The sequence below is a fragment of the Amia ocellicauda genome, chromosome 13 (assembly GCF_036373705.1).
Source record: "Amia ocellicauda isolate fAmiCal2 chromosome 13, fAmiCal2.hap1, whole genome shotgun sequence".
Classification (NCBI taxonomy): Eukaryota; Metazoa; Chordata; class Actinopteri; order Amiiformes; family Amiidae; genus Amia; species Amia ocellicauda.
Genome location: NC_089862.1, coordinates 33,660,470 through 33,688,349, shown reverse-complemented (window position 1 = coordinate 33,688,349; position 27,880 = coordinate 33,660,470). Strand labels below are relative to the sequence as shown.

Below are 27,880 nucleotides of genomic sequence, written 5' to 3'. Positions count from 1 at the left end.
CACAGATACACACACAGACAGACACAGACACACACACACACAGATACACACACAGACAGACACAGACACACACACACACACACACACACACAGATACACACACAGACAGACACAGACACACACACACACACACACACGCCCACGGAAGGTGAGACAGGGACCTGAGACAGGACTTCCCCATCGCATCTGATTTGCATGTCCAGTCTATGTGCCGGCGGACCGGGGGGATTGCAAACCCGCACCGGCGCTCCGGCCGGGCAGAGTGAGTCATGCGGCGGCCCGGGTGGGTGTGTGCGGAGCGGCGTGATGTCAGGGTGGGCTGGGAGGCAGAGGCGGGAGGCGGGGAGGAGGAGACGGGACAGGCCGGGGCTGCGTTTATCATTCCCACACAGTGTCAACACAGGGACACGCAGGGAGACACGCAGCCGGAGACGCGGCGCGGCGCAGGGAGGGAAGGCAGGTACCGGGGCACCTTCACAGATGCGCAACACGCCGCCGGGAGCCTGGCCGTGTCGGGATATTCTAGCTACTTCTTCGGGGAGGATGGGCGACTGGTCGTCTGGGAATCAACGTAGGCACCCGAAACGCAGCGGTCGCGTACCTTGTAGCGCAGATGCCGGCAGGTCTGCGCAGATGTGCAGTGTCCAGCGATCCCATTGGCTGAGCCCTGCAGAGCTGCGGACATCTGCGCCACAGGCAGGCCACCGTGTGTATAAGTTTGGCTCTGATGCGCACCTGGCCGTGTCGGTTTGTGGGTATTGTGTTATGGGTGTTTGACTGTTGTTTTAATCTGCTATCCCGGGCAACTACAGCCAATTCTGTGTCCTGCGTCTGAAATCACAGAGGTCAGGCGCCTGTGATTGAACATGCTTGGGCAGTAATAGGATGTAGTTTAAAGCGCTGGTAATGAGTCCAGAGACTGTGTTGCGCATTGATGCAGCTGCTGCGTGTGAGTGTCAGCAGCTGTACGGATGTAGCTGTTGTTGGCTCTTTTTGATGTGCACAGGTGGGGTTTGAAGTTTGTTCCCGCATTTGTGCAGTTGTTTTCTGATTTGTGTTGGTGTATTTAATCCCAGATGAGTCCTCATTGACGGAGCTGTGTCTTCTGTTTGAGATGATGCGTTTCTAACCGGCGGCCGCACATTAGCTGCCCAGGCACCTTGCATAACAGTGTATTGAACCCTTATATTGTATTGATTGACACATGTAATATTTAACTGTGAAATCTCCCAACTTTCAGTGCATTTCAGGGAGTAATTGTTCCCGTCGCATCGGGTCTGTTTGTTTTACTCGTGTGGTAAGTTAATATTTGCTAATCATTGTAGATAAGACCAGGGACCAATATTTGCGCAATTACCAAATCTCCAGTCAGATTCAATACCCATGATTGTGATCTCCATCCTGCACTTGATTGGCAGCTGGGTCAAGGGTTAGTGTGATCCTGGTTCCTTTATCTCGTATCACATCTGTGTGTTTTGCAGTTTGTTTGATGTGTCTATTGGTCTCTGAGGTTATTTCTGTCTGTCATTCGGTGAAAAGCAAAACCCAGGAAGCGGAGCTCAGATGCTTCAATGCGCATTCAACTCCGAAATCCACAATATAAAGGATGCTTTACAAGGAAACGCTTTTATTGTATTTCTATTAATCATTGACTAACTGTTTTAAAGCGAAGTTTTAGGTAGCACCCATCTGCAAGTTGTAATGAGTGTGTGTCACGATTCCTGTTAAAGGGAATATTGCAGATCAGTTTGCATCTCTCCTTTATTTTGCAGGAAAAAAGCTACTTTTTATGTAGATTGTCTCAATCTTCCTTTAAGAACACTTATTATTAATATTGAATATAATGCTCTGTGCTGCTTCAAATCAAGTCCACAATCATATGAATTATATCTATTATAATCTATTAATATACAATTTGAATGGTCTGTTTGAGGGCGGAAGAGCTGTAGTCAATCGGTGGCCGGTATTGCTGTTCTCTCATTTAATGACAGGTAAATAATGTTGTCTGATGGTATGTTTGGCCTTGTTCTGTATGACTGACAGTGTTTATTTTCACCTATCAATTGTCTATTTTTAGGCATGCCATTGAAAGGCACTATCTAAAGCTGAGAAGTGCACATCATGAGTTACGAGATCAAGTATTGGCTTGAGACGGGGCATGTATTATTCATCTAGTTCCATTGGGGTTTCATGGAAAGCACTGAAGGTCTATGGAGTCTATTTACGAGAGAAGGATTACTTTGTCACTGTTTTATGAAAGTTCAATAACCTTCACGACCCTTTCTCGTGTCATCAATAGACCCCTGTGAGCCTTTGTGTGCATGTTTTTATTGACAACAGAAACAGTGATGAAGGGACCTCCTTTCTAACGCTGGTTCTGTAGCTACAGCGAAAAAAATAATGATTCCTCATGGAAAACAAGGATGATAGTGATGAACGTAATGTTTTTCTCTTGAGTGATCAGGAGTATTATATTCCTGTGGGCTGACCAGTCTTGTCTGTTGGACGAGGAATGCAAGGGTTAATGCAAACTGAAACTTCTTGCATTCAAAACTGTGAGAAATGCATTGATCATTTATAAATAATAATTCTCTCGTCTCTTGTCTGGATTTGGGATCCCCATCCATGCCCTTTTCTTGTGCCAACTTTGAGCTTCGGCTTTCTGTAAAAATAATTCCGTACTCGGGAACGCTCTGTACTGTTTGAAAAAGTGAAGGGGGTACAAGTTGTGAGCTGGGAAAATTACCCAGCAATGTGTGTAGCTCCAGCTGGATTGAACCAGTGGATGCAGTTTTGTGGATTCATGCTTTGGGTCTCATAGTTTTTCTGTAGACTATGCAGGATGGGGGTTAATTCCAGTTTTTCCATTCCAATTCTGTTTATAATTGAAAATGGAATTACAATTATTATTTTCATTTATTAGCAGACACCCTTATCTAGAGTGATTTACAATTAAATTCCAGTTCCAGTAGAGACATGTTATGTCCCTGGCAAAAAAGATCTGGAATTGGAATTTGGTGTGGCTCTGAAAAAGTGGGAATTAGGATTAACAAGACATCCCTGTTTCTAGTCAGTTCAATTATTTTAAATTTTCACATCGCTTAGTGCCCTTTGCAATAAGGTGCCACAGTGCTGCACACCTTGAGAAGAAACAAAATCAAACAACGTGGATCTGATCTGCTAGTTTAATACCCCCCCCAAAAAAAACAAAAAACAAAAAAAAACATACAGCCTGCGTCTGTAATATGTTGCGTCTGTTTCTCACATGAAGGGATGATGTATCGCTGGTTATAAAGCCCTGCAAGACAGGAGAACAGGTCTGTGTATGGGGAAGGAAGTGAACTGTAACCGCACACTTAGACAGTATCATCCATTTCCATACAATGCTTGATTTAATTTGCGATAATGTATTCCACCCAAATCAAGCAGAACACAAACTCCTAATAGAAAATAAAAGTATGATTGTTTTAAATGTGTTTATGGAATCTTGACTGTACAGATCTGTAGTCAGAATGAAAGAGAAAATAGTTTCTATTTCTGTAGAAGTTAGTGATTCGTGTATTACTGGAGCTGTGATGCATCATAGTTCAGAACGTGTGGAATGCAGAAAGAAAAAGGGAAAGATCTGATTATTGTCTACGTGGGTTGTTACCTCATATTTTCATACATGGTTTTTAAACGTGGAACTTCCTCAGATCTCTACTGAAAGCTTCTTGAATATATCCTAGTCATATTTGTGATGTATTTATTTGAAATTATGCAAAATATAGGAAAAACATGCGGTAAACCTTGAAGTCTTAATTTCTCTTCCCAGCGTTGTCCTCTGATCCCTTTGGTTGGAATATTTTTTCAAGATCGTATTCCACAAATCTATATGCAGTGAAATGTAGTGCATGCAAGCAGTCGTGCCGTCGTGTTGAGCAACTGGTGTAATTCCTGTGCTTTTATTCTCCTCTTGTTCCGAGGATGTTTTTGAGCACATAGCAGCTTATAAATGTTATATGTATCCCAAGAGAAACTGCAGCTCTGAAGACCAATCCCAAGACATTCACAGAGCATTTTTGTAAAGTACTTGAGAAGTTTGTTGGCCATTAAGGAATGAGGCACTGTATTAAACTTACTTCACAGTTGATACTTTAGCAAACAAGCTCCTCACAACACTTCAGTACTGAGCAGTTTGCACATTTACGACAGATGAAGACATGTGGACATGAAATATGGTCGCAATATGCTGCCCTTCAGTGTGTGGTCCGTGCCCTGTGTATGTGAATCATATTCAGTTGATCTCTAACAGGATTTGGGAAACTCAACACCATGCTGCATTAACATTATTTTAACATTATGTTATTTTATCCTTCCTGGTGGTAGAATGACTGTGGCTGTCAATGCGTTATAAATACGTCCCAAGTCGGTCTCTGGCTGCAGTGCTTGTCCTTTTACAGATTGAGAGAATTATTGAGAGTTCCTGAAGGCTTTCTCTATATGCTTACTTACTTACTTTCCATCTCTGTCCTTTTGATTCCAAATCCTTAAATTGGTGGCTTCACAAAGGGCGGAGAACGATGCCAGTCTCCCGACCAAGAGACCAAAATAGCCGGCAACCGAGAGGATGCCTGTGTACATCGAGTAGCTATACTGTTCTTCTCCAAGCCACGATTCAGTTCATTACGTAAGGAAACCCCAGATTAGGCTCCCAATGTTATTACAGAGCTCCCTACAGGGAGTTTACAGGTATTAATAACTTTGGAAACTTCCAGCAATTAAGATGAATTTTCCAAGAATGGCTGCTACAGTTCTGGGAAGAATGGCTGCTGTTTGTGTTGTGAGGTGTGGGGTGGCAGGAGGTTAGTATGTTGAGCAGGAGCTGGTGGCTTCTTCTGATTCAGAAAACCACACAATCACAATAACACGCACTGCTTCATCCGGAGAGAAATCCAGACCAGTCAAGTATTTATCTGTTGTATTTGTCCCTATGTGATGATTGGCTAGTGAGAAGCTGGAACGGTTCTTTAGATTTGGTAACACAATTGACTAGGTGGGAATTTATATATTAATTTCAAAGGATTACTATTTAAAAAATTGTTTATCCTTTGCTGAGCTCCAACTCTTGGTGAAGCCCATTCTTTCACATATTCTCCGCTGATTTATCTGTACACAATCCTAACACAGTCTTAAGTGTTCATAACTTCAGCCAGTGACTGTTTCTCTTCATCGGCTTGTATAAAGTTTCTTTAAAAGGCCTGCCCCAGGCAGGGATTTGTAAATCCCAGCCAGATTTGAAATAGGCTTTATATAACCTAGACACAGAGCAGATCAGCAGTAAAGCTGTAAACTGTTTCAGAACCAATAGTTTTAGAGTAATAAATACATAATCATTAATGCGATCTTCATATTACTGCAATGTCTAAATCCTAAAATAACTCGGAACACCTGTCCCCAGTTTTAGTAGATGTGACATTCAAACAGTAAGACTCAATTCAATGAATTAAACATCACTGTGTGTCGAACGCAGGCTGGTTCAGACCAAAAAGGCAGAGATGGTTTGCTTGTGGGTCGCTGATTAAAGCTCTGGGCTGTTTTTAGATGTCTGCGATGCATTGCAGGATTCACTCCCCTTCCTGAGAGCAGAGCGGGAGCTCCTGAACGTCCCACCCCACCCTTTCCTGGCCTGTAATCGTACCCACACGAGCTTCTCCACGGGTAAAAATAAGTGTTGCTGCGGTCGGGCTGCCAGGGTGGAGTGGAGTGGTTTGACCATGTGACACGCCTCAGATCTTCAGAGGGGAAAATTATACAGCGCCTTGTGCAACCGGAAACTCCCCGTCCTCGGCCAGCATGAAGTGAAACTTGGAACAAACACTCCCTTGTCCTGCATTGAAATGATATTGGAGCCCTTTGACCGAGAGGGACACACACACACACAGGACAGATCCAAGCAGGGAGGGGTGCCTGGCATGTTTGCAGATGGAAAGGTAGTACGGGAGGAGCTGTACGTTTGATGTTAATTCCCACATACATCCAAACGTACATCTGTGCCAGTAATGTAAATCACAGCGCTGGGGCTGACCGTCCACGCTGGCATGTGTTTGTCCTCCTCTGTAATTATAAGGAGGCTAGGATTAAGCAACTGTCCCGCCCCAGGGCAGAGGACATCGTTTGCGTTTTGGTATGATGGTCTTCACGTTACTTTAATTCCCGTTCCGAGTGTGTGGGATCTGTGGTGGAAAGAGCCCGCCCCTAAACCATAACCGCACTCTTTAATCTGTTAACAGTGTTGTACTTCTACGGAATCGTATTTCATAAGGTCGAAAGTTGTCCTTCTCTGGTGAGATCGTTGTGTAGAGTTTGCAACCCCCCCACAACTCCTCACCACACAGCTCCACCCAGAACAGGATAAAACCGCTATTCCAAAAGCGACGCAGGGGGTTTAGACACTCGACTGATTTCACAGAGGGGTTGCATCACCGTAACGAGCTCATCTACACAAAACGCCCCTTTTCAGATGCACACTTTATTTATTTATCCCCCTGGGTAAGTATGCAATTGCATCAGCATGGATACCAATTTTTAACTGTGCTATAATCCCAGATGGAACCCAAAACTGTATTTTAGTCTGTATTTTAAAGTAGATATAAGCTACACACTCCAGGCATTGAGAAGAGATAACGGTACTAGAACTTATAAGGACAGACACGGTGAAAACAAAGAATCCTATCAGTGGGAAGCTATTTTTGGTGTGACAAATGTGGTTGTCGTTTTCCTTGGAGTCAAACCAAGCCTTCGTGTGTTGCTTTCAAAGGATTGTTGAGCTTTATTTTGTTGGTCGTAGTGGAACATGAGAAAATGATGGAGAGATTGGGAGCTCCAGTTAAGAAGTGCTGTAGAATCTTTTTGATGAAGGTTAAGTCCATCCTCTACAAACTGTCTTTGTGTTGGGCTCATGTCTTATTTTTGTTCTCTGTCATGAGTTTTTTTTTCTATTACAATCTGAAGCAGTTCTTGTTAATTTGTGTAGTCCAGGAATTTAAACCAGTTGCTCTTTTACTTGAGAATGACTTGATACTGTAAAGTAAATATTGTCCACACACATTGTGATCAAATGACTTGACTGTTTGAGTTTCAATTTTCTGTTTTCGTTGCAAGGATTCTGAGAGCAAACGAAACCACTCTCCCCTGCTCCTTCCTGTGAGTCACGCTCCGTTTCTGTGACTCTCTGCTGCCTGTGCTTCACAGGGACCTCTAAGTAAAAGCTGAGTATTTCTCTGCCAGGGGTGAAGGCAAACGTGGCCAACATTAGATCATATTTTCAATGAGGAATAATGAATGAATTGTCTGACACTACTGCTACCCTCCTTAGATAAATAACTGTGGATGGACACAATCCTGGTGGTCAGGAGTTAGTTTGTGGTTATCTGCTGCTCACAGTGTGAAGACTTCATTAAGGCAATCACCTTTTCTGCATAAACTACATAACTTTTAACATTATAAATATGAGATTAAACCATTCATTACAGCCAGTATTCATGTACAGAAGCCCCCGTGTTTTTCCACATGGTGTGACTTTGCTGGGAACTTGCTTTCTGAGCTGCTCCAAGTCAAACACCTTGACGGTGAGTGATGGCTCAGTGCTCTGAAGACCGAAGTGCTGGATTGGGCGGTGAGGTGTTCACCGAGGCCTGCCAAAAGCAGACAAGCCCACGTTTAAGCATATGGATTGCGAATCCAATTTTCACTCTTTTCTTGGAAAAGGTTGCTCCGTTTCTATCAGGAAGTCTCTTGTTTCTTAGTGTTACTACTTCAGCCGTTAGCCGTGACGGAAAATCACCCGTTTCAAATACGCCAATGAGAAAAAGCTAAATTGTTTTACTGGAGGAACAGGGAAGGAGCAATTGTGGCTTTCCCTGAAAGTTTAATTTTGTATTATATTGTATTTAACTTTCAAATTTGAAGCAAATAGCAGGAGACATTAAGTATAACTTCCCCCCTCCATGTTTTTCTAAATTATTCAAAAATAAATTCTATAAATAGGACCAGTATGTTTTCGCAAGTATAATTACCTTGTTTAAAATATACCCTGGCCCTGAGAGTGAGACGAGTGGCTTTTTAAACAACACGTCTCTGAAAATGACGCACGCACTGCAGGCACGCCATTAAACACGGAGTTTGCTCTTCTGTGGCCTAATGTTTCAGGCTCGCATTTTCCACCACTAATCATCACTGGAGAAAACGGGGGGCCGGGAGGAGTGGAAAAGCACCGGCTCTTCGCGACGCCGGGAGGAGAGGGAAATGCAATTGAACCCGGATGAAACTGAATTGATCTGGACTGTGTAATTGAGAGGCTAACCCTGTGACCACAGATCCGAAGCTGGTCAAAAGCTCTCTGTTCCTGGTTTTATTAGATAATCGGAGAAGAAATGCTTTCAATGTGACCGATTGGCAGACTTTTACTGCCACTGGAAACTACAAAAACTGCCATTCTTCATAGACCCAGAGGAAAATCTACAAACGAGCCTTGAAGATGCCATCTGTAGCTCAGAATAGATGATTTTAGTGTTGGGAATGTGTTCATTGTGTTTCGGCTGCAGAACCTGAGCAAAGGTCATTTATTTAACTGTGATATTATGTGTTTAAATTGATGTCTGTCCTGTCTCTGCAAATGCCAGCCCCCCCAGGAGCACACGCTCATAAAAGCATTGCTCAGAATTGCTTTTTTTAGTTGACCAATTAATGAGTGTATGCTTACACAACCCAGAAGGCCAAATTAAGCTCTTTCGCTTGCAGGTAATCTCTGGGCATTCCTGTCATTTACAGTTAACCTTCACACACGTTGCAGGGCCAGAGAAAATGATCCATTTCCACGCGGATGCATGTTTTCCCATCCTGTGCATTTATTTGATGGTTATTACCTCTGTGCATAATGGGCTGTTAGTGTGTAAATGTTACAGAAGAGGGGTAAGTGGACTGTGCCTGCTTTTGGTTACATTTGCCTTTATTACGATGCCATGGAGCGATTTTTAGGAACTGAAAAGGTTAAATGTTATGTAATATGTTCCCTGGGAAGTATTTGATCCTGTGCTTTCTTGTGTAACGTATCGTCTTTGTTGAGTTCAATTTATGTAGAATTGGGAGGTGTGTGCATAAATATTGACATAAGGACTGTCATTTTCTTTGATATCGGTTGCTTTGTCAGCAGCACACAGATCTTAAGTGTTCTGTATCGTTCTGAGCGACCTCAGACCTTAGTCTCTTGTGCTGTTCAGGCTGTTCTGACTTGGAGAGGTTAATTGACACAATCCGGTAATTAATATGAATTGTCTTTATTCAAGCATTGAGTCGTTGCACATGAAATGTCTTGGTCAGGGAGTGGAGAGGCGCAGCTGAAGTGAAGCAGGAAGTGACAGGCCCGTGTGTGTAAAGGCTTGATGTCCTCGAGGGATTGAGTTCTGACAAAGCGTTCATCCAGCTCAACAGGTTTGCCTGTTTCTTGAAAGGATGTGAGGGTTTCTTAATCGGCAGGAACTTGTCAGTCAGGGTCACGTGGTCAGATTGTAGTGCTGGTGATCGGAGGTGCAGATTGATAATGGTGAGGTGAGTAAGTGATTTATTCCCATTCATGCTGTGGAAGAGTGGGACAAGCCTGATGAGAAGAAGGTAAAGTAACTGCTTTCTGCCATGGCATTAATTCAAACATGCATGTGTTTATATTCAATAAGAGAGCTCCAATTTCAGACTTGTGTCCTGCATTTTAATCCCAGCAAGGTTCTTTGTAAAACAAACTAATCGATCAATTGATCAATCAGTTGACATTTTCTTTAATACTGTGCATTTCCCAAAGTGCTTCACAGTAGAAAATAAAAACCTGTGATGCCTGTATACAAAATAACTGTAATAAGTCTAATGCCAATATAACAGCGTGCAGCGATTGTAGTATAGAACACCCATCTCAGGATTCTCTTATTAGAAGTTATTATAATTATTTAATTAGTTTAAGGGATGAAATGACTTTGCCGTTGGAGAATGAGTCATGCACTTTCATACTGCACTCTCTGTACTTTGTATACAGTTTATTTATTCATCTGCACTTAGGCCTTTCCTTCACCTGACACCTCCCTGTGCACGGACTATTGTTCTGCCTCTTTGGCCATCAGCCTTAAAGGTGTGAAGATCGTGGTGCTGCTGGAGAGCGTGCCTGAGGTCTGGAGGAGTGAGCTGTGAACGCAGGGTTAATTCAGCATCATGCACTCCTTTTTCATGTGGATAATATTAAAAATAATCTAGAAGCAGTGGTTCAGGGTTTAAATGCTCTAATCTGAACACTGCAGTTACATGAATACCATATTTTTTAATAAGATAACATCATGTATTATTAATTGTGCAGAACTCTACGTGTTATATTTGTAGATCACTTCAGAAAAACATGGCTCCTGTGATTCCATGTGGGTTTAATCACTTTTTAAGTTACCTTTGTTCGTGATGGCATACAATTTAAAACCATATCACCTACATGTAAATCGCAACATAATCGATGTGCACATTAAGTGCCATCTGTGTCTCTCACTCTCGCTCTCTAAATCTCTTCCATTTTGGAAAGTTCTGCAGATTCAGTTGGAGCTGTTCTGACTCGGGTCGTTAATGTTCCTCTCCGATGTGATAACGATGCCATTAAGTCCACCGATGCTCTTTGGGCGTCAGGGAGAGAGAGTGTCCTTTCAATGCTTTCATGTCATTGCAGTCAGATATTTTATTGATCTCGAGGCAGTCAAACTTAGTTTGGGGTTTGTGTTCCTCTGTGAATCATTTCTGATTTTCAAAACTATTGATCTGGATAACTATAGTGTGGATTTAGATTCGCATATTTACTAATCAGTTTTACTGTGAACTGGAGTATTATTTTCAAAAAGTACTGCTGCTAAATGTGAAGCAGAAAGGGATGTTGGAAAAACAAACCGAAATGATACAGATTACATTATCAGAGAATGCAGAATTTGACATCCAGATCACTGTCGACCACATAAAACATTTTGAGAAACTGTCCCCGGGTGGAGAGGTGTTTGAGTGAATGATTGGGGAATCGTGAGGAATAAATGCTTCTCTCCCCCAGAAGCATCCTGGAGAAATCTCTAATTCTGTTTACCTTTTGTGAAGGGGGATTGTGATGTACTTACAGAACACCGGACAATTCAACTGCCATCTTCTGTCTGCATCCTTAATGGCTTTGGAGTCTTATTAAGGAATCGCGTTTTTATCAGTTACACAATTTAAAGAGTCAAATGTAAGCAAATTACTTCAATTAAGGGTTCAATTAAGTTATTGAGAGCTCAATTGGAACAAAAAACAGCAGGGTAGAACCGCAGTTCCAGCTGAACTATAATCTGTTCTGAAAGATCTTGAACGGTGCCTGAATGTGTAATCAAGTCTTTATGCTGCAAAGCTTAAAGACTCGTGTGCTGCTTTTGCACCATTCAGTCTTCAGTCTTAAGGTTTCTAGTTAAGTTTAGATCTAGTGTAGTTTATTTATTGGCGATTGTAGACCAAGAATATCCCGTGGCCTCTGACTGCACTGATCTGTTTAAAGGGTCTTGTGTTTAGTGGGAAATACAGGTTGTGCTCTTTTTTTTGGAAAAAGAGGATATTAGAGTTTGTTGTGCACTTTAACAAGCCTTTAGTAAAACTACATGCCGGGGAGCTCCTGTGCGCAGGTAATTAACCACCTGGGGAAAAGTAGGTTGTCTTCACCTTAACCGACACCACACTGCTCATGTTCAGCTGTTCCTGAGAGTGGAGCCGTTCTTGGTGAAATAAAGGCGAGTGTTTTAGTTTTATGGACTCGGCGAGAGAACCTCGGTCACAGTGAAGTAGTTCCGCTTTCCCCAGTCTGTGCAATAAAACTCCTTGGTCTGGACAGCAGCACTCGAGCAGAGGATGAAGTGGTTAAAGATTAATCGCACACACCTCCAGTAAGCACTATAAACTGTTACGCATCCAAAACATGGTACTAGGTTCTCAGGTTAACACCTCAATTGAAAAGCCATTGTTACTTGTAAACAGACCTTGTGCTCGCACTGTAAGGGTGTGTATTATTAAGTGCAAAGACCTTTATGATGCAGATCCTTTGTGTTTAGGTTAGTCACCAGAAACAATGTGTTCGGATAAATCGCTTGTAAAGACAAAAATACTTCACCTTTACAGAGTCATTGGATTGACTGAGCACTTTGAAAACAGTTGGGCGTTTCTTCTGGGCGTTGAAGAAGTTCTCTAATGCCGTGCATTTAATTCACATTTTATCTGGCTTGTCTGTAGCCCAGTTCTGCACAGACATCGGGTTTTAATTACTGGCACAGCTTCCAAGATTCACACTCGCAGAATTCACTGGAAAACGATCATCGGTAACAACTTAATCAGGAACACATGCAGGCAAAGCTGAATAAACTAGTTGCTAAATATTTTGAATTGTGACGGATAAGAGTTGTTAGACGCTATTTTTTGCAATTCCTTATGTGTGTAGCTGTCAAAACTGTCCTTTTTGTTATTCAGGTTCATATTGCCGCTTGTATGCTGTGATTTAATTGTACAGCAGTTTGTGTTGGAAGGCAGGCGTCTACGCTCTTTGTTGGGGTCTGATCGTTGCGCACACAGGGCCAGGCCTTGTTGCGAGTGTAGTGTGTGGTTGAGGGTTAACCTCACATTTTTCTTCTGGGTGTGTTCGTGGGACGCACATGGCCGAGGTGAGGGACTCGGCCACTCCGAAGAAAGATTGCAAAGCAGGTTAACCTGCGCTGAGTCTGTCATGAAACAATATGACCGAGCCCCCCATTGTCCTTTGGCTTTAGGTTTTGCATTGCCTTAAAGATGCATGTACACAAGGTATTTGCATAACAATAATTAGTAAATGCATTATGAATGTTTACAGTTGCCAGGGGGTATGTTGTTCGGCATAATAACTGGCGTTTTTATTATTTTACCAGGTGTTTTAATGCGTTTGCACTGTGTGAGGGATTGGAATTGCCAAGCAAAATGAATCGTACAAGTGATAGAAAACGAGGCTCGTCAGCAACCCCCACGCCAAGAGAAATGACAACTAAACAATCACACGAAAGGAAAACCCAGGTGTATTGTAATATTCCTGGCTCGTACTACATTCCCCAGAGGATCGTCACAGAAGCCCTTCTCCTTGGGAGCGGGGGTGTGTGTGTGTGTGTGTGTGTTATGGTTGCTCACACAGAAGAAGGCGTGGTGCCAGTAACCATAGCTCCCTCTGGGTTCGTGCACTTTCACTCGTCACGGGAGACGCCCCCGGGAATCTTGAGGGAGGGGCAGCTCAGGTCCTGCCCTTTGCTTTGTGGGATGGGGATTTGTTTTTGGCAGGTGGGCTGAATGGAAAAGATTCCAGGTGAGACTAAATGCTCACCCTGGCCTCCCATCACATTGAGACATTTATTGCCTACCTGTGGTTGTGGTTCATCTCAGCCTTGCATTGTGTAACAGGAAAAAGTGGTGGAGCACGACTTGTTCGGTGTGTGTGTAGTGTCGGCCGACCAGGCTTCGTGGTTTAGTTTTTAGTTTTACTTTTCCCCGTCCTGCTGTAGCCTCACCTGCCAGCTTTGCAAGATGGCTTCAGGCCAAGGAACGATGTGACACACAATTACACAAGGCTAACCTGCTGCCCGGCTCTTCAGTGTGTAAGGACGGCTGCCTGTGGCCGTAATGCGATGACTGGATGGCATTAGGAGAGGTGGGTGTGAAGGGACAGAAGGGAGATTCGCTCCTTAGGTTTGGTATATTTTGTTTTTGTGTTTAAATTTAGTTGCTTTTAATATTTTTTTGGTATTTTATTTTAATTTAGGGTACTTGCTGTTTGTGCTCGATCCTGCATTGTGTTACTGAAACATCAGCAAAGCTCTGAACTGCATTTGTTTTGTAAGAATTGATTGACAAAGGAGTCAATATTTAGCTTGTCTATCTTCTATAAGTTTTTAAAAGTGAAACTGACTGATAAACACTGAGCATTGCTCACTGGTCGCTGTCTGAGTCATCCATTCAGGAAACCCTGCTGCACAGGAATAAGTCATCAGTATTACATTCATTTGTAAATAGACGGCACCGTTTTATTTGTATTGGTTTTGTGTGATTGTTTTTCATGCATGTTCCATGTTCTCTTCTGTGGGATTCATTTTAAAAACTACAGTGTATTTTAAATGCCATTTTAACACCAAATAATTGATGCTGGGGACTTAATTTAAATATTGTCAGCCAAAGAGATGGAGCAAGAAACCCTAGAGGGAATTATTTTATACCCTGCAAGTGTTGAGTATTAAAATATGATGATTAGTCTGCAATTTGATGACTTGCTAATTAGTCAAGATTATTGTGATCTTGAGCCATTGGTTGCAGATGCCGGTAACGTCCGATGGCTCTCTGGGGAGGGGCTGGAGGCCAGTGGGCTAAAGGATGGACTTCAAACACCGCAAGTGCCATTATTGATTAGACTTTAAATAGAACAGTGCTGGTGTGGAATAAAGTAAAAATAGTCACCCCAGGTCTGATTGTTAATGTTGGGCGGCCCAGAGACGGGAGGAATGGCTTCTTGTTTGGAAGTTGAGGTGCTGCTGAAAATCATCCATTCCTGGTTGAGATCAGTGGTTTTGTAGATTAAACAAAAGACTTAGAAAGGATTCTTCTCTGGGGTGTTGTTTCATGGGTGCTGTGCCAGTCTGGATTGATTGGGGGACAATTAATCACAGATATCTTGAAGGCCCCCCCAAAACACACAAGCCGTTAGATTTCAGGTTGGTGGTCACCACTTGCTTGCATTACTACAATACAGCGCTCAGAGAGATTGTAATTCGGCTGCTGGTTACTTTAAAAGTAGGAAAACAAGGAGGCAGAATTCGACGGCATGACCTACTGTTTCTTAGAGACCAAGGGAACACTCCTCCCAGGCTTCCCTCCCATCGGATTTGCATCCCAAGATGAACCACGCTCAAGATAAACAATTCCTCATGAGACCGATCGATGACAGAAGGGACAGATCCATCGTGTCTGAAAGTGAGTCACATTCACGGTCATGCACCAGGCATTTAACACCGACGCAAGGCACTCAAATTCAACGTTTTTATTTGATCCCAGTTACTGTAGATGCTCTGGCTGGTCTGCAGAATTCCGGGTGAATGCATATTGCTGTCTGATCGCTGCAAAAGGCTCCGAGTCTCGGCTTCTACTGTGTCAAACAGTTGCCAGGCATCTTGGCGCTTGATCTTTTATAACTCGGTTTATATTGGATCTGTGTTTATTTTTTCAATCCTTATTTTATTACCCATACATTGTATTACCAAGGGATTCTGTGTCCGGTGCAGCAGCAGTGACACATTACTTTGAGACCACGGCCTCGTTTCTCTTGCTTGCCCGACTCTTACAGCCACGAGGAAGAGTTTAGTTCCGTTTCTGCCTCTGATGAACGGTGAGACTTCAGTGGTTTGCAGTAGACATCTAGAGTTTTGTCTCATTTGTTTTTGTTGTGTTGCTTTGTTTTTTTTATGAGGCGGTTGTCAAGTCGATGTGAAGTGTGACACGGAAGACACGGAAGCATGACGTGCACACACACACACAGACGCGCCTGAATTCACTGGAAACAGTAAATGTTTAATTGCACGCAGTTTATGCAATCCACGGGATGCTTTATAACCTTCGCTGTACTTTGAACGTGTCACTACAGGTGTGCGTTAAGATCTGTGATAAATATTGTATGAATATGGCCTGTCGTGTCTACAACATATTTCTTGTGCAGTGACTTTCTGCATAGTTTCCATAGGGAGAAAAAAAACAGCCTTTTCTTTCAGTTGTTCTCTTTTCTTTTAACTGGAGAAAAAAAAAAGAAACCACACACAAACAAACACAAACCGTGGCGAGGAAGTTGCTGTGGCTACACTTGCCCGAGCTCGACTTCGGCGAGAGGACGGGGGTTTATTCATCCGTGTGCTCAATCACATTCGAGTTCCAGGGGAGCACGGCTGCCTGAGACACGGGAGGCACACGTGTGTCGAGAGATGATTTGTTGTCTTTCAGCTGAACAGTCCTGGGCACGCAGACTTTTAATCTTTTCTTTATCTTCATTATATTGTTAATGGTTTCATGTTTTGTGTATAAAGCAATCGCTCGTTTGTATTTACTCCCTTCTGGGGGATACTTTGATTAGTTTCTTGGAGTTATAATCAGCTACTGTCTTTAGGCTGGAACAGTATACAGGTTATGTGTTTGGGGCTCAGGTATTTGGTTGAGGATTTGATCCACATCTGCTGCCTGAAGAACGCTGACCAACAACAGTAACAAACTCGGGCACGTGTTAATTATTATGCATGTTGTAAATCTATTTGTTTTAACGAGATGTGATCACTTCCGATAGATAAGACTGCAACCTTTTGAAGATCTAAAAAGGCGTCTCCAAATCGCATCCTCAGTTCTTTTATAAATACATTTGTTACTTCTTCACTGGTGCGTCCTGGGAATTTCTGGAAACCTCTGCATCCCCAGGACTGCAGCCCTGTCTTACTTTCCAGATATTGCCTTCTGTCTCAACACAATAGCTGACTGTGCAGTTTTTCTCCAGTGTCTTCAGCAAGTGTTGTTTTGTGTTCTCCCAGCTTTTTTATTATTGTGATATTTCCAATCACTTTTTGTTCAAGTGTGAAAGTGTTACTCTAGTTTGCCACTGAGGAATTTCAGGAGAAGTTTTATTTAGGTTTTTTCCCCAACACGTTATTTGCCCTCGGAAAACCCCCCTGTGAAAGCTGATTTGATTCGTCCGTATGGTTTTTAGTTCACATTTTCCTAAGACAAGACATTTCGTTGTTTATTTTCCTGACGTCAGCCAGAATTATCTGATGTCTAAAATACAAATCGCAACAATCTATATACAACAGTGTCTTTTCAGGGCTGACAAATGTGATGTAAATAAGTTCTGTCTGTAGAGAGAATCTTTTGTTTGGCTTACAGCTTTTGCATTGTTTTTTAAGTCTACACAATACGCCCTGAAGAACCTCCACGTCTGGGATTTGTCACGGCTCTCAAAACAAGGAATAGTTCCCACCCCCTTAAACCAGTCTAGCCCTATGTTTTTGCAATTTAAGGAATAAGAGGGACAATAACGGGGCAATAAATGGATGTGGGGAGTGGTTTTCATTGGTAATGGGCCAGATGGCTTCGTCTTGTTGACATTTCCCTCGTTCTTTCTGAAGCAGAGGGACGCCTGCTGTAGCTTACTGTTTTCGGATACCAGACTTGGTCAAGGCCGGCTTGTCAGGAGGCGACTATTTTCATACATATTGGACTCTCCTGGTTCTTTTCAATAATGGATCCATATCTCAGACACGAATAGCACAGCCTTGGTGATACTATTTTAGCCACAGAGAAGGCGAACGAAAGTGGCCTGTGCTCTGCGTTGTGCTCTGCCAATATTTGCGCTATTGTGGCTTTTGTCAATTTATTTCTCTTCCCCCTACGATAAACAGGCATATAAGGGTCAAGGTCAAGTTCTACGGGATCAGACTTTAGGTTTTTATACATTTGGACCAGATGTTTTTGAGACCGAGAGAGAGATGCACCTCCCCGGCTTCTTTCAAAAACAGTTTAAACTAAACAAAAATGTATACGTGGGTAATTTTCCTCAAAGTATTTAATCGAACACCGCCCCGGTCTACTGTCCTCCCAGACGCCTCTGCTGGGAGCTGTGACGTGTTTTGTAACCTGCAGAAATGGCTGTGAGGTAGAGCTTACATTAAAATAACCGCAGAGGAAGGTTATGAAAGGGTACCGACTCAATTAGACCTTGCTGCCAGGAGCGGCCGTGGGTTTCTAATTGAGTTTGTGTTAACATGTATTGGGATAGCAGGGGTGAGCAGGAGATAGTTTTTCATCTTTCTTGTTTGAACTTCTTTAGATTCATGACGTTTTCGATTCACAGCACTTTGAATTGCTTGTGTGTCTGTATCTTCTTTAAAGCAAGCTGATCTATTTGCTCTTCCTGGAATGAGGGTGAAGTCCACTCCATACATTATATATTTCTCTCGGGTACTGCAATAACTTTATTCGTGGTGCATCTGTGGGTTTTCTAGCCATTATCAACATTGCAAAGAAACTGCTTTGAGCTTTAGTGCTATACAGGGTCCTAGTCATGGGCTTTATTGATGCTGAAAAGTCTTTAAACTGCAGTCAATATCAATGAAACTAAGTGAGCACTACACCTTTTCGTTTTTTTTTCGGACTAAAACTGATCTTAAAGTTCAGTCACAAGATTATAACTTATTAAAATGTTTATTTATTAATTGTTCTTAAAACCTGTTGTTAATGATGATGACTTTTGCTTACTTTCAGGAATTCCCTTGATTTGTTTCGGTTTCTGTGGAACATGCCTTTGTTTTTAGTTTTTCCTGTGGAAAATTGGACTGTATAACCGAACCATCGTCTCGCCAGAGGAAAATCATTTGCTCTTGAGAGGAAAGCGATTCCGTATCCATCAGACATCTTCCAGGCCGGAGTCCAGATCTGGACGTGTTGCTGCTGCCCTGGCGCCGGGAACGTGTCGAGCCCTCATGGCGTCTCCGCAGCTCCTCCGGGAACGGGACTCTGTGGACACGCAGCTGGATGTGCACATGGCCGAGGAGTGCGGAGAGCTGGCCAATGGCTTTGTGCGGGCCAGCCTTGAGCCGGCTGGGGACGGGGGCGCCGCGGACCCCCAGGAGAAGCAGGGCGCCCTGGCCGGCAGCCTGCGGAAGGGCCTCCGGAAGCACCGCGACTACATCAAGATCACCGTGCACGACCCCAAGACCCGCCTGCCCCTCGAGTGGTGGAAGACCGGCATCGCCTTCGTCTATGCCTTCTTCAACCTGGTCATGACCACCGTGATCATCACCGTGGTGCACGAGAGGGTCCCGGCCAAGGAGAGCAGCCCACCGCTGCCCGACAAGTTCTTCGACTACGTGGACCGAGTCCAGTGGGCCTTCTCAGTCACGGAGATCAACGGCATGGTGCTGGTGGGGCTCTGGTTCGTCCAGTGGCTCTTCCTGCGATACAAGTGAGTGCGGCTCGGCTTCGTGTGGAGAACTTGGCCCGGTCTGTTCACTGGGAAGGTTGCTGCTGCGTTTGTTTTACCGAGTGTCCGACCCATAGTCTCTCAACCCTCGTCTTAATCTTTCGTAAAGAGTGGTGGAAGGAAGCTTTTGGGTTTTGGGGATTTTAAATGCTTTGATTTAATCCATAAGAAGTGTGTGATGTGGATTCCTTAAGGGATCCATATCACACAGCGACGAATTCAAGAAGTAAAACCTTTCCAACGAACCGTGGTGCATCATAAACTAAATGCTGATATGATCTCTATGGCACAAGCTGTAATTGGGGTAATATGTGTATAAATGGGAGTCATAATGGATTATCACCAGTTTTATTACTTAATTCCCATTTATGTGCCATTTGTGATTGTGAGGATTAATCCTCCTTAGTCTTTAACACTCAACCGATTGCAGATCACAGATAACAGCTTCTTTTATATACGTTAGTTGCAAGTGATTATAAAATAGGTTATCAGTTTCCATCACAAATGGATAATAATAAAAAAACGAATAAATGTTTCTTCACCCCAACAGTAATGTAATTAACTTATTTTGCAGAATAGTCATGACTGACTAAAGCGTCTAACATTTTAGATTTTGACTTAGTTTTATTTTAATAGATGCCAATCTGCCAACGTCGGTATTGGGCACAGAGACGCAACAGAATAACACTGTCACCTCGGAGAGAAACCCTGGAAACACGTTCCGCTCTGTGACCGCCGGACGAGCCGAGTCAAACGAATTGACGCCTATTTTTACTAGCCAGCCTGCATCCCGCCCGGCCCCATTAGCGAGGCGAGCGCCGGGCCGTTACATTATGCAGGGAGAATGTGAAAATAATATCTGAATATTATCAGAGCGTGCATCATCACGAGAGACCATGCACATGCTTCTGTCTCCTGTGAAGGGTGTTATTCCCCCCTCTCTTTCCCTTTTATTTTGACTGACCACATCCTTTAGTTTGGGATTTTCCTTCAGTCAAACAATGATTTTATAAAGCTGCAGTGACTGAAAAATTACTAATGGTATTAATATAAGAAGAACTAGGTGAACCATTATGTTGCCATTATATTTCAAATTGTCATTGTAGGATTTTGAAGAAACTAGCGAGAGCAAGCAAACCAATTACTTTCATGTTACAAGCGTTTAACAAAAACACGCGCACACACACACACACACACACACACACACACACACACACACACACACACACACACTTCGTGCTTGTGTATTTTCATATAAATAGCTGTATTTGATCTGAACACATGAACGTTTTTGTAAGGGGTCACAGCTGGTGAGTGAGGATAGGTAGCGCAGCTGTATGGTGTTTGGCAACCTTCCTAATTCCCCGTGTCCATTTTCCAGAGCCATCGCTGGGAGGAGGTACTTCTTTCTGATGGGAACGCTGTATCTCTACCGGTGCATCACTATGTACATCACTACACTACCGGTACCAGGCATGCACATGAACTGTGCCCCAAAGGTGAGTGACCTGTGAGGGTGGGGGATGTGGTATCTGAAGCAATAAGGTGTTTTTGGACCCGATCCTTCATATTTTTGTGACGGATCACACATGCGTCGGAGGCTTTGAAGCACCATTATGAACATCATCTTGGCCTTTGAAAAATTCAAGAGATTGAACAGACTTGAGATCTCTGATGGAAACGTGTATTTATGGTACAAACTGGGCCTGTTTCCAACATGGCTTTACATGCCTGTAGATAAGAGCAGCTTGGGTTGTTCTTTGGAAACTAAACTAAAGTCTTCGCTTATCTGCTTGATTAACACAAGTTACTATAATGCATCTATATTTAAACAAAATGTAAACATTCTCGATCTACAGGTTACTTTGATCTGCAAGGAAAATGGCAGAATTGTTACATTACAACTTGATGTTGTTCTCGGCATGCGTGTCAGTTTTATCTGTATCTCCAAAAACGGCGCAGTTACCCATGCTGACCGTTACATTTTCATGTCCACCTACATGAGTTTCCCAGCTGATGTCCTCATGCTTTTGTGATGACTCAATCGTCCATATTTACCGATTTGACTCCATTTCCCTCTACCAGCTGCACGGTAACTCGCAGGCCAAGATTCAGCGGATCCTGCGGCTCATATCCGGCGGCGGCTTGTCGATTACCGGCTCTCACATGATGTGTGGCGACTTCCTGTACAGCGGCCACACCGTCATGCTCACGCTGACCTACCTGTTCATCAAGGAATGTGAGTCGACCCCCGGGAACGATTACAGTTTTTATTGGCCGTTGCTCACAGATTGAATCTGGTAACTTCTTTTGAGGGGGATTGAGTGAGCAGATTTTTGTAAAAGGTTTGGCAATGATGGAACGGCAGCATTAAAAACTGAAACGGACACAACTGCTGATGGCTTCTAGTCCTTCAACCCCCCCCAACCCTTACAGCCAACCAATCAATCAACCAATGAGAGAATTAATCGGTCAGTCCTTATTTTAATATCGCGACTTGCATGGTTTTGCATCCTGAAAAAGGAGAATGTAAGAGAAAGGCAACTGTAGAAATATAAAAACCAATAAGGTTTCCATTATGAAGCTACAGACTTTGTGCCAAACCACATCCGTCTACTAATTGTGTGTAATTGCCTCCGTTATTACAGCAGGAGGCTGATGTCTTCCGGAGCGCTGCTGTGTGATTTAAAGCTTTGCAATATCCCAGTGGCTGCTTGTCTCCGCTGGTTTGGCTCATCTCTCTCTCTCTCTCTCTCTCTCTCTCTCGCTTTCACTCTCCGCAGATTCCCCTCGCCGGTTCTGGTGGTACCACCTGGTCTGCTGGCTGCTGAGCGCGGTAGGGGTGGTGTGTATCCTGATTGCCCACGAGCACTACAGCGTGGACGTGGTGGTGGCCTATTTCATCACTTCGCGGCTCTTCTGGTGGTACCACACCATGGCCAACATGCAGGTGAGCCCACGGGATGCTCAGAGCAGGACTTCCCAGCCCTGGTCTTGCAGGACTAGCCTGCGTCAGCCGGTTTTCAGTCCGGCACTGTTGTCAGCCACTTCACAAAACTCTTCTGAAAACGACTGACAAGGTTGCAAGAAGATGATCATTAGTTCAATTAAGGATTCGGTTAAGGCACAAAACCAGCAGACGCAGAACCAGGACTGGGAACCACTGACCTCAGTTGGATCGTAGCTGTTTTAGCCTCGTTCCCAGGTCCTTCTCTCGGTCCCGGTTTTCGTCATTAGATCCCCAGCCGGATAGCGAGGGATGGATTGCGCTCTGTGTGATAAATGGAGAAAAGCTTTCTGAAACCCCCAGTGAATGCATCTGTGGCAGGGTAATGTTACGGCCATCGAACTGAACACTTTCCCGTATTTTAGTATGTATTTAATGGGCCATTTCTGTGATGGAGATATTTACAGCTGAATATTTGTGCGAGTGTGAGAGCATTAATAATAGCACAGCGAACAACCTGCTCTCGTAGACTAATGGCAAATGGGTTCATTCTGGCACTAGCGGATTCAAAACTTAAACTTGTTTCTACAAAGTCCTAATGTAAGCATAGATAAGAGACGTTCTTTGCATAGAATTTGAATAGGAGCAAATGCACAAAAGAGGTTTCCGTAGAATACAATCCACACACGTGACAAAATGTTAGGATATCGGAGTAAACTGACACATCTGAAATGTCTTTTTTACAGTAAATGTAGTAATGTTGTGGTGAGGGTAACCGATAAGAGATTACAATAACTACAAACTGGTTGGGAATTACAAAACGACAATCAGACCTTTTCCACTGAGTGGGAATACGACCTCACTAATGGAGTCAAGTATGAGCCGTACATCTCGGTGTTTATATTGTGGGTTCTGCCTTTCGAGACCGTGGTGGGTTTTTTAGCTGACGTTTTGCAGAAACCTCATTTGTAAACATTCTCCAGCAGACAGATCCATTACGGGGAAAAAAATGGGGCATTTATAATTTACTTAATTGTGTAGATATATTATATAATTGGGGCTTGTAAGATGGGGTTTAGGAAATAGTGAGGCAGGGGTTTGGTGTAAAGATGTGGATTTTATTGTGTAATAAAATGTATTTATTTTTACCAAAAATTAACTCTATTTGTGTTGGCACAGGTCCCCAATTACACACTTAACTAATCCAAATAACAAATGGTGAACAAGCCAATCTGTGATGTGAAACCGTAGTAAAAGTCCATAAACGGTTACCTTAGTCTATTCTTCCCTCTCTCTCTCTCTCTCTCTCCCTCCCCTCCCCCCTAACTCCTCACTGGTTCTTCTCAAGCCGGTAGCAGGTCTCTGACAGTTTTATTGTGAAGAGGGTCCAGTCATCACAGTTCAGCGCAGTTCATCTGTTCCCCCAGCACAAAATGGATACTTTTTGGGGAAGATATGTAATAACTTCACCCCAGCAAAACAGTCCACACACTTTTAGATGGTCCTGACAGATACTCTGTTGATCGGAATGAAATTGTCTACGCTGACGTGTTGGTAAAAACACGAAGGGAATTTGTGGGACATTGGGCTGAATCTCGTGCACGTTTAAAAGCCTGAGAACCCAGCTTTAATGCGATGAGATCACGATCCTTTTATTTTGTAAGAGGTAATTGTGTTTTAAAAGCCTTTTATGCAGTTTTCTGTCAGGCAAGGAATCCACAACCCCTCTGTCCAAAAACATCAGGGACTTTTATAGTGTGAATTTAATTGATAACTGACTGAGTTTACATATGATAAACTAAGTTACGCCAAGACAAACCCACTACGTCAAAAGACCGCTCCCTGGATGTGGGAAATTTAAGTACTCTACTGAATTCAGAGAGATTGTATCACTGTACTGAGCTCATGTACAAAATGAACTAGGTAAACTACTCAAAACCATCTCCGATCTGAGGGATTTTGATGTCTTTCAAAAAGACATTTCTCTCCTTATTTAGTACCAGTGGTTCCAGTCTCCACACGCCCTTCCCTTGTTGAGAAGCAGGCATTTGTCAACACGTTTCCATGCTGGCTAGCTCTCCTCAGCCTTTAGTTTAGTTTCCCTCATTTTAATCTCAAAATTCTTTGTCCGTGTGTCGACAGGCGCTGAAGACGTCGCCGAACAACTACCTCACACACACCTGGTGGAATCCAGTCTTCAAGTTCCTGGAGAAGAACGTCCAGACCCAGGTCCCCTGCACCTTCTCCTGGCCCATCTCCTGGCCGCCCAGCTGTTTCAAGAACTCTTGCAAGAACTACTCGATGGTACAGAGCACCCGGGGGGAATGAGCGGCCGAGGCCGGACCCCCGCCGAGGCATTCACCCGCAGTGTCACGTCAGACATGGTTCTTTTGCGACTGACGACTCGAGGACCGTCGACCAAAAACGCTTGCATGTCACGCCAAAGATTATGCAAAGAAGCGCTTCTCCGATGAGTGCGGACGCAACGTGACACGGTTTGGAATGTCTGACGTCTGTTCGTTGTCATTTATTATTCATGTCGTCGTTATTATTTTCATGCATTTTGCATTTTTTTTTTTTTTTTTTTTTCAAGGGAAACAAAAGGCTGAAACTGAAAGAACCAGATGTCCAAAAGCAAGAGTGAGATTGTGAGAGCATGTGCGGTGTCGTGGATCTGTATTTATTTTACAGGGGGGGGGAAGAAGGGAAGGGAAAGGGAGAAGGGAAAGTCAGCTTGTTTAAGACGGTTCTTGGACACCTTTTGCAGCAGCATTGGGTTGTTTACAGCTGGGAAGACCTTGAAGCAGAGACCAGCGTTGGGTCATGTGTCCATTCTCGGTCGTCCTCTGCTTTGGGGTTGTCTGACCCGTGACTTCTAAAAGCCCTCCTCCTGTCTGTGGGGATCGGAGCCGGAGCCGTAGCCAGGCTTTCTGATCAGTGCTTGCATACGGCGGAGGAATCCAGTGGGATGTGTCTCTACGACACCGGCACATGGCAGCGGTACAAACCTGCGACGATCGAGGGGAAGCACATCGGACCCGGGTCTGCATTGCTGTTCCTGCCAATGCTCCGTGTTGTACGATAAAGGCATTATTAAGTAGTGGCCTTTTACACGGCAAATATAATCGCTCTCACTCAAAATAACAAATGCGAATCTGCACATTCGCTGTTACCCATGATGCACTAGAGCAGAAAGACTGTCCTCCATCATCCAATCCAAGTGCAGGAACTTAGTTGTAGTTTCTGTGTTCTGTCCGATGAACGTGTGACGTGTGCGTGTGCGTGTGTGTGATGTTACAGACCAAACACAATCAAAATACATATGTCTTTAACACAAACGGGAAATGTAGATGTCTGGGTTATTTGGGTTCATTTTTTAATATATTCCTCAATTCTGTTGCATCAAAGTATCCCTTAGATCTTATTTTTGCTTTTTGTCTCCAAAGATGTAAAGTATTATTTTTTTTAATATGTTCAGGTAAATCAGTCAAGCAGTTGATTTGTATGCGAGTGTTTGCGGTTAATCTAAATGACAACCGTGATGGACGCAGTGGGTCACATAATTGCTCCTCTGCTTTGATGTGTATAATTTTAATTAAAATTCTGCAGTAAGCCTGGCCAGAAAGGGAATGTTAGGTTTTGGTTATTCTTGATGGATAGGTTTTCAGAGGCGTTTCGCCAGGATTAAGAGCTGGGTTGCATTCATATGTGGGGTGGACGGACTGGTTTGGACATCGGATGACAGTTCAGGCAAGTTGGGGGAATTGTGCGTCTGATGTATACCATGTATACATGTGTGCTATACCATCACATGTGTGGTTAATCTTGTTCATTAGCCTTAAGCTTGCTCTCAATTTATTACGTGTCACGGTTCAAATTAAACCGACAATAAACCCCAACAGCAGCGTTCTAGACTTTCTGACATCGTTCTCCACATTCCACAGTGTCTGTTGTTGTTATCCCAGCCGTTCAAAATCATTTTAACATTTTCTAATGTGCGATCTGACCAGATGTTCTGCACCTCTGGACGCAATTGTTTCCTTCAAGTTTGAAAGCGGTGTTAATTGCCTTAATTAAATGTGTTATGAGAAGGGGGGGAGGAGATTGCGTTCAGTCCTGAGTGTGTACTCGGCAGGCTCTCGTTGGACGGTACGGACCACAAGATCCGACGGGACCTCCAGAGCCACACGTATGGCCTTGGACTCAACTGAACTGTGGCCTTCAGCCTGTTGAGGGATTGTTTTTGTGATTTACAGCTTCCCCAACTGCACTCTCTTGTATGTGAAATGTTTTCCAACACCTTGATCTGAAGTCACCCTCTCCTGCAAAAGAAACCGCTTTAACTGTTGTTTGGCCCTGTTCTACATTTATATCTGTTCATGGTTAATTCTTGTTTTATGTATGCACGGCCCATCGTTAAATTCTTATAAAGCGAACACCTATTGAAATCACCTCTGCTGCGATTAAGATGTAAATGGCTGATCTGTGTGGTTGTGTACAGGAAGGGGGGGATTGAAGCAGGAAACTGCAAAGTACAATCAGTGAATACAGCAAGAACGAATCTCAGTATGGTGCAACTCAGTCTGGATGCCTTCAGACCTTTTATAACCAGTCAATCTCCGGTATCTCTGCTCCAGACAGTTTATCTGTAAATAAATCGCCAAAAGATTTCGCCTTCATGAGTATGGGAAGAAAAGCACAATAAAATGAAACAATCGCCACTTCCTGTTCCTCTCAATGACACGGTTGAGTCATAAAAAGTGGAGAACCAATTGTGATGTAATTATCAATACACGAGCAGCATATACAAACCATTATGATGTGGATTGTGTTCTGTATGAACCTCCTCTCTGAATCACTGAAGTATTATACTAAACATCTCTCCAGAGGTGACTTGGTGAGCCATGCTTTCTTTTGCCTTATTCACTACCTCTTAAGGAACTAAGTCTAAGAACCAGATAGTCATTTTAGTTGTAAACCTCTCTACAACAATAAGACGTGCAGAATAGTTGAGGCCCACAGATGTAGATGCTAGTGCTACTGTTAATATAGTATACTTTTAGGAAGGAGGAAAACAACTTGACAATACATATTTTTTTAAGCTTTGGGGGAGGGTTGTCTGCCATCGACTATTGGAGTTGAAATTCCCCAATCGGAAATGAAAGCTGCTGTTTACAGTGTGATGTAGCACGACGTCTTTTCTCCCACCTGCTGTCGGCTTGGAGTGGATGAATTCATAAAATTGTATGTGTTGTTCATTGTGAGGAGCCTGACCTTTGAGTGGGTCCGAGGAGCACTTGGCCGTGGCTGGGATACAGATCAGGGTTCGGCACCTCCAGCTTTATAGCATCTCCATTAGCTTTATGTCAATGAACAGAAACTTGACTCCACACAATCCTGTGCACAAATACACCCCTGTTTAGCATCAAATAACATACCAGTGTATTTGATTTTTCTGTATGTATCCATCACATGTATGTTCCTTGTGTTTCCCATTTGCTATTAAGCCTTTTAAAACAAACTTTGTGTATGTCAAAGTGTACTTGTACCACGTGAGCATCACTTATGTGCCTTAAGAGTTTAATATCTCCATCCTGCTAGTGAAGCGACTCCAGTCTTTGTGTGACTTTTTTTCTTTATCACTGTATATTTCATGTATGTCAGTATCCGTGTCAGTTATAATTTCTTTGATATAATGCTGTAAAAGGTATAAGACTGTTACAAAATAAAATACACGTTTAAAGCAATGATATTCTTTATTCTGTTATCTGTATATAAACTATCGGACCATAGCATTATCTAGTGTTGTCTAGGGGCATGTGCTGAACTCTTGATTCAGGTAAGAACAA

The 27,880-nt window shown here is 43.3% G+C and overlaps 1 protein-coding gene across 7 annotated transcripts; it reads left to right on the top strand.

Moving 5' to 3' along the window:
• The first annotated feature begins 326 nt into the window (after nucleotides 1-326).
• LOC136766838 (phosphatidylcholine:ceramide cholinephosphotransferase 2) lies at nucleotides 327-27,778 on the top strand. 7 transcript variants are annotated; one of them, XM_066720664.1, is made up of 6 exons: nucleotides 327-456; nucleotides 18,367-19,066; nucleotides 20,466-20,583; nucleotides 21,170-21,323; nucleotides 21,868-22,034; nucleotides 24,174-27,778. In XM_066720664.1, exons 2-6 carry the CDS (start codon nucleotides 18,585-18,587, stop codon nucleotides 24,357-24,359), a joined length of 1,107 nt encoding a protein of 368 aa, XP_066576761.1. In that variant the 5' UTR covers nucleotides 327-456; nucleotides 18,367-18,584; the 3' UTR covers nucleotides 24,360-27,778. The 7 variants fall into 7 exon arrangements, with proteins under 7 accessions (XP_066576761.1, XP_066576765.1, XP_066576762.1 ...); XM_066720668.1 differs by having other exon boundaries at nucleotides 380-460; XM_066720665.1 differs by having other exon boundaries at nucleotides 451-571.
• The last annotated feature ends 102 nt before the right edge of the window (nucleotides 27,779-27,880 follow it).